At 41.7% G+C, this 6,044-nt stretch overlaps 2 protein-coding genes across 4 annotated transcripts in view; one reads left to right on the forward strand and one right to left on the reverse strand.

Annotated features, from left to right (window-relative positions):
* The window catches only part of kif26ba (kinesin family member 26Ba), a 49,700-nt gene extending 49,477 nt beyond the window's left edge, over positions 1-223 (reverse strand). Inside the window, exon 1 of the mRNA XM_037248260.1 lies at positions 13-223. The gene's annotated coding sequence lies outside the window, so the exon portion shown is untranslated. The remainder of the gene's footprint in view (positions 1-12) is intronic.
* Positions 224-1,105: 882 nt separating this feature from the next.
* si:dkey-127k13.1 (PWWP domain-containing DNA repair factor 3A) lies at positions 1,106-5,283 on the forward strand. Of its 3 annotated transcripts, none has more exons than XM_037248263.1 (14): positions 1,106-1,355; positions 1,692-1,757; positions 2,015-2,316; positions 2,483-2,699; positions 2,881-3,009; positions 3,091-3,161; positions 3,324-3,400; positions 3,480-3,540; positions 3,628-3,703; positions 3,821-3,871; positions 3,945-4,192; positions 4,559-4,833; positions 4,956-5,059; positions 5,137-5,283. In XM_037248263.1, the coding sequence occupies exons 2-13, from the start codon at positions 1,751-1,753 to the stop codon at positions 5,011-5,013; spliced, it is 1,572 nt and encodes a 523-aa protein (XP_037104158.1). In that variant the 5' UTR covers positions 1,106-1,355; positions 1,692-1,750; the 3' UTR covers positions 5,014-5,059; positions 5,137-5,283. The 3 variants fall into 3 exon arrangements, with proteins under 3 accessions (XP_037104158.1, XP_037104157.1, XP_037104159.1); XM_037248262.1 differs by having other exon boundaries at positions 4,559-4,783; positions 4,971-5,059; XM_037248264.1 differs by lacking the exon at positions 3,821-3,871 and having other exon boundaries at positions 4,559-4,783; positions 4,971-5,059.
* The last annotated feature ends 761 nt before the right edge of the window (positions 5,284-6,044 follow it).

The following is a 6,044-nucleotide window of genomic DNA, read 5'->3' on the forward strand; positions in this document are numbered from 1 at the left end:
CCTTTTACGCACCAGGTTCATCAGGTACAACCACGCACCACTGTGGACGCACTCCACAAGAATAAAAAGCAAAGCAAGAATAAAGTCACGACGTGGATTCAGTCGACGGTGAACGCCGCGGTTCACTTGTCTGTTTATCCAGGTGGTACTCGGAGCGGCTGCCTCCTGTTGACTGTACGGAGCTCCGCGCTCTGCAGACGGCAGACGCTCACTGGCAAGACGCCGGCGCGCCGCACATCTGGATGAGGAGGCGGAGCGTCGCTGCTCTAATGAATTTGGTAATTCTGCTATCGTGTGATGCTTTCATCGACCTTGGGGATAGCACGTTTTCTAAAATTGAATATGCGCTTCCCAAGTTCTAATGATCCATATATTGCACATTTGAAAAATGTCACAAAAAGTGGATACACATGGTCAGTTAAGCACCTTCTGCCCTCCAAAGGAAGTGCATGTGATTATTCTGCCTGTCCATTTATTTTGCATAATTTCCCCAGTAATTTTCGAACAGGTTTTGGAAAACAAGAAAAAACGCACAAACATATTTCAGAATAGTCCAGTTGCCTTCGTTCAACCTTTGGATACAATTTTGACCCTAGAGTACCACAGTTCTACTGTACCTGTATCAAGTCGTTTTGCTTTAATAATTGATAATAATTGAGCGCATAAAATATTGTAGTGTCTTATAACGGTTCAACACTGCCCTCCTCAGTTTGGATTGTGTTACTGCACCTTATAGAAACTTGTTCGGTCTTTAACGAGGATTACCTTTCACAGCAATAACAAAATATAGTACAGTAGCTACTGTGTCTGCACAGGATCAAGAACTACAAAAAATATCCATATCCAATGTTTAGGCATTGTTTCGTATGTATAAATTAATTATATAACCGACATGGCTGATGACGCCAGTGATAAAAGAAACAGCATACGCGTCAGCCGGCTCTAGAGCAGCCGTCGCTACTCGGTGTGAATGTGTGAGTGCATGAATAATGTATCCACTGTAAATCGTCTTTGAGTGATGCATTATTATGATTATGACGGATGACAATGAAGCCAGTTAACTGTGGTCATGTGACTCGATGCCCTCCGAACGTTAGGGGGCGATAAAAGGAATTTGCAAAAGCTCCACTTTACGTAATGGTGCTTGTGTGACTTGAAGTCGCGTACGGGCCCGTAGAAAATGTTAGTATAGCTTTAAAAATAATAATAATTTAAAAAAACTACTCCACAAACTGTTAGAATCCAACAGGGTCGTCTTCCTGAACCAGAAGACTGCTTGTTATTGCTCGCTTGGGCACGTAATCGTGCATTTTGTATTTGGCTTCCCTGTCATGTTGCGGAGGCGTGAAAGAGAGGTTTGGATCACATAGTATTTGTATTTTATGATTGCAATACGAATATTAAAGCTTGTTCGCGTGGGATATGTTAGCTTGCTGCTCGTGTTGCGGGGGCATGAAAGAGCTTTTGATCACGTAGTATTCTGTGGCTGTATTTAAGATAGCAATACGAATATCAAAGCTTGTTCGCGTGGGAAATATGTTATCTCGTGTGACGTGCTTATTTGTCAGCTATAATAGTAAATGACCTATGTCGTAGTATGTATTTGTCTACACTTCAGTTGAACCGAATTGCAAATTTGCCTTCTTCGTTCTGTAAAAATGATTCAACCTGTATGTATGGCTGTGTTCCAGACCTCAACAAATGAGGATATCGCCAGACTTCTGTGAAGTGTTTTCATGATTTAACGACAATGAGAGGTACTTCTGTTGTGTCCTTGTTTTTTATTTTTTTTTATGGAAACCGTTTGAGAGCCTTCATATCAAAAGGGCCATGTACAAAAAACGCTACTTGTCTTCACTGATAAGTCAGTTCTGCTCACAAGTTGAATAACTGTCTTATCAGTGGATTTTTTCTACTAGTGCTTCGTTTGACATAGCCTACTCGTAAATATCTGTTAATACGTCTTGTCATGGTTCTTAATGAATCCCACACTAAGCATGTTGTAATATTCCAGGTCGACCAAGGAAATCATGCAAAGGGGAACCAACTAAGACGTCAAGACAAAAATGGAACCTTCGTGATATTCCCTCCCTGGCCACAGAAGAAACAAGTCCTGTGTCAGGCAGTAATTCCTCCACTGAAAATCAGTCCACTGCGTGTTCCTTACAATGTGAATACACCCCAAAAAGACGCAGAAGACACCCAAGAAAAACACCAGAAGCCTTATTGACGTCCACGCCTTTGCACAGTTTGTCCACCAGTCGACTGCCCAGTGTTTGCAACAATGTCTTTGAAGCAGAGGGCGGGAATGATAAGGTATTTCATGATATATTCTTTTGAGGTTAAATATTAATTAAACAATGATGAAGTGCCCTTAAAAGTATGACTGCTTGAAGAGCAAAAAAAAAAAAAAACACAGTGCAACCTGAATCGAAGGGTTTGGGAAACCCTGAAGCTTTTCCTAAAACCTCTTGTGCCATAGACATCAGAGGTTGCGTCACCACCACCCTATTCGTTGAGGTCCCAAAGCAGGAAGAGAAGCATAGGGGCCACCCATTCCAGACAACTTAGAAAAAAACTACCAACGACGCAGGCCGCTTTGTCTTCACCGAAACATCGCTGTTCCAAGAATTTGAAAAAAGGGACCATCACTGCTTCGTCAGTTGAACCCTCACGACCAAGATTTGAACTAAAGGAAGGTAATACAGCTCTGTGTTGCTATATTGCTGTTCACAGAATTAGGCTAGACTTGAACTTGACAGAATTATGCCTCGTGTAATTTGTTTGTAATTGATGTTGAGCTTTTTTTAAGGTGATGCTGACTTTTATCTTTTACTCTGCTTCTGTCTTTTCTGCATCGTCGTCTCAACCCCTAACAAGATGAGTCTGTGCTGTCGCCTGATCTGTCCATCAAGTTTGGTGACTATGAGGGACTACTGCCTCTTTCAGTCCTGGAAGATGAGGAAAGTGATGATGAAGAGGAGCTGCCAAGCTTCTTGATGCAGACAAGTAAGATTTGTGTGACCGGCAGCGTCTGTATGGATTGTAAACAAGCTCCATTGTTTACTCTGAAAACTGAATGTATTCCAGGGCCAGAGTCTATCGAAGAGGGAGTGTTTGTGTGGTGCAAATTTAGACACTTTCCTACATGGCCTGCGCTGGTGAGAGCAAAAACACATATGGATCTTTTGTTTCTCATGTTTCCTTCCAACTTTGGCATCTGCGTGGCCGCAACTACCCCTGTGCCCGAAATTCTGCACAAACCACTTTGCGGTTATTTATGTAAAAGTAATTCTCTGACTGTTTTTCCCCCCTCTTTGCAGGTGAGACATGTAAATCATAAGGCAAAAAAGGCCAGCATTATTTTCATTGATGATCAGATGAGTCGACAAAAACGGGGGTGTGCATTTAGCTATTCTTAATAGTTGTCTTTTTGTTTGCTGCTTATGTGTCAGAATATATTATTACCTATGTTAAAGGATTATTGTGCCTCTGAAATCCCTGAAGCCCTTTGACTGTGAAGGAGCTGATGAGTTGGCGGTAGGATGATCAACACTAAACAAAATTTTTTTTTTTTTTATATACATCTACACTGGTGACAAATATTTCTAATGCTGACTCTCATAGGCTGAAGCCAAAGAAAAGTATGCCGCTATGATGCATTGGGTCTTAGAGCTGATAGCAGACTACAGAATACGCATCGGTAATTGTGTTTTTATTTTGTTTTTTTTCTATTCTTATCAGAATATTTTTTATTCTTATCAGAATTTACTTTGATGATATTCTGGCAGGGTTGTAATTGTTTTTTTGCTCTTTCTAGCTTGTGGCTCCTTTTGTGGCCCCTTCCTTGAATACTTTAATCATGGCATGAGTGAGTTAAATCACGCTTAGATAAATTCACATTGCACCATTGAATTGTCCTGATGAGTCTTACCCTCGTTCAGGTTATCCCGTGAGGAGAAGGCGCCCGTGGGCCTCCTCAGAGCAACAAACCGTTGTGAGTGATTTGCTGTTAGAGGAAGAGGACCAGTGTGTGAATCCCAGTAAAGGTTGTGAAGAGCAGAAGCAAGAGGTGGTCAACAAGTGTGCCAAAAGGTTGCTGCCAGACCGGACACAAGCTGCACACAACCGGGCCAACGAAAGGCTTGTGCACTTTATCACCAAGCGGCGCATGGTGGAAGAACGCCTGCTGGTATGATTTGATAAGGCCTGAAGCATTTGATGCAGTTTTGAGGATTCTTAGCAAAACCTTGAAGAGAGGGGATTGTTTTATTTCCTATGTTAAATCGTGGATGATTGTTAGCATAGTTGCTGTATTGCTCTTTTTTGGGGGGGGATTTTTTTTCCTTTGTTTACTTTTTTCTTGATTTCTTTTCTTGATTTATATTTGTCCTTTTTTCAGTTTGTCTTTATTTCTTTACATTTTTTTTATTTTTTTCCTCTTTCTGACAGAATGTTCTTTTAAATGATTGTTTTGTGCAATCTTGCTAACTTAAAACCGTGATTAGTACTTTGCAAAGTCAGCTAACATTTGAACACTGTTTCCGCGCTCCCGCAGGCTGTGATTCGAGGTCAGGCGCAGTCGCGGTGGCGCCGCTATTTTGAGAGCTCTAACGGGAGCCATTTTGGAGTGGAGACTTACCTGGAAGATAAAACGCAGTTGGACAAGATGTACAGTTACCTGCGCAAGCTCTACGAGACAGCTGCGCCCACAGCTCCTGGGAAGATAGTGGCCCAAAACATGAAGCGCATTCCATTTGTTTTGGATGTGCTTCTTCCTGAGGTATGGCATACTGGTCTGGGCCTATTAGAAGTGTCAATGTTTTTAAATACATTCAAGATTCAAGAGATTCAAGAGTTTTTATTCGCCATGTTTGAGCGTGCCAAACAAGGAATTTGACTTCGGTAAATCACTGCCTCTGTTCATTTAGGTGATTAACAACCTAAATGAATACATGTTTGTTTTGTAGGCTATCACATATGCCATTGCTGCGATGGACAGTATCCCTATAAAAAAGGCAGAAGAAAAGTACATAAAAGGACGCTGTTTAAGTAATAGGTAAAGAAAGCTTGGGTCCATTTTTTAAGGGAAGAAAATGTTGTGAATGATTAATTTGTTTTCTTCTGTCATTGTAGGGAAATACAACAATATGACTTGATGATTGAGCGGTTCCGTGTGAGAAAATCCTAGCAGCTGAACACTGAGTGTATATATAATGCTTTAAAGTGCCATATCTAAGTTCATACAACAAACAAAGAAAGCAACAAATTGGAAAAAAAAAACAATAACGACGAATGCTCAAAAATGCTCCAGCTCTTCTTCATTCTCAATAGCATTTGGTCCCACCAGATGTACTACATGTTCGCCTTCCAAGTTACTTTTAACTTGTTCAAACCCAATCAGATTGGGTGACTCAGCATTCCAATGAATCATGTTACATCTTGCAGATGCGAATGTCACGTCTAATTATTTAATAGAATCATTCATCCATCCATCCATTTTCTGAACCGCTTAGTCCCCACAGGGGTCGCGGGAGTGCTGGAGCCTATCCCAGCCGTCATCGGGCAGTAGGCGGGGGACACCCTGAACTGGTTGCCAGCCAATCGCAGGGCACATAGAGACAAACAACCATTTGCACTCGCACCTAGGGACAATTTGGAGTCTTCAATCGGCCTACCAAGCATGTTTTTGGGATGTGGGAGGAAACCGGAGTGCCCGGAGAAAACCCACGCGGGCCCGGGGAGAACATGCAAACTCCATACAGGGAGGGCCGGAGGTGGAACCGAACCCGCACCCTCCTAACTGTGAGGCGGACGTGCTACCCAGTGCGCCACCGAGCCGCCTGGAATTATTCAATACTTTATAATTAATTGCCTGCTTGTACATTAAACTATCACCATTCCAGTAAAAGCATTGTACAAAATGCAAAATAAAAAAACATTTTAATTTCACTTGTACTTGAATTGTACTTCCTTCAGAGACTTCAAGAAACGTTCTCTATAAAAGTATTGAGAAAATCCTGTATCAAACACATTTGGCATGA

Source organism: Syngnathus acus, chromosome 3 (assembly GCF_901709675.1).
Source record: "Syngnathus acus chromosome 3, fSynAcu1.2, whole genome shotgun sequence".
Classification (NCBI taxonomy): domain Eukaryota; kingdom Metazoa; phylum Chordata; class Actinopteri; order Syngnathiformes; family Syngnathidae; genus Syngnathus; species Syngnathus acus.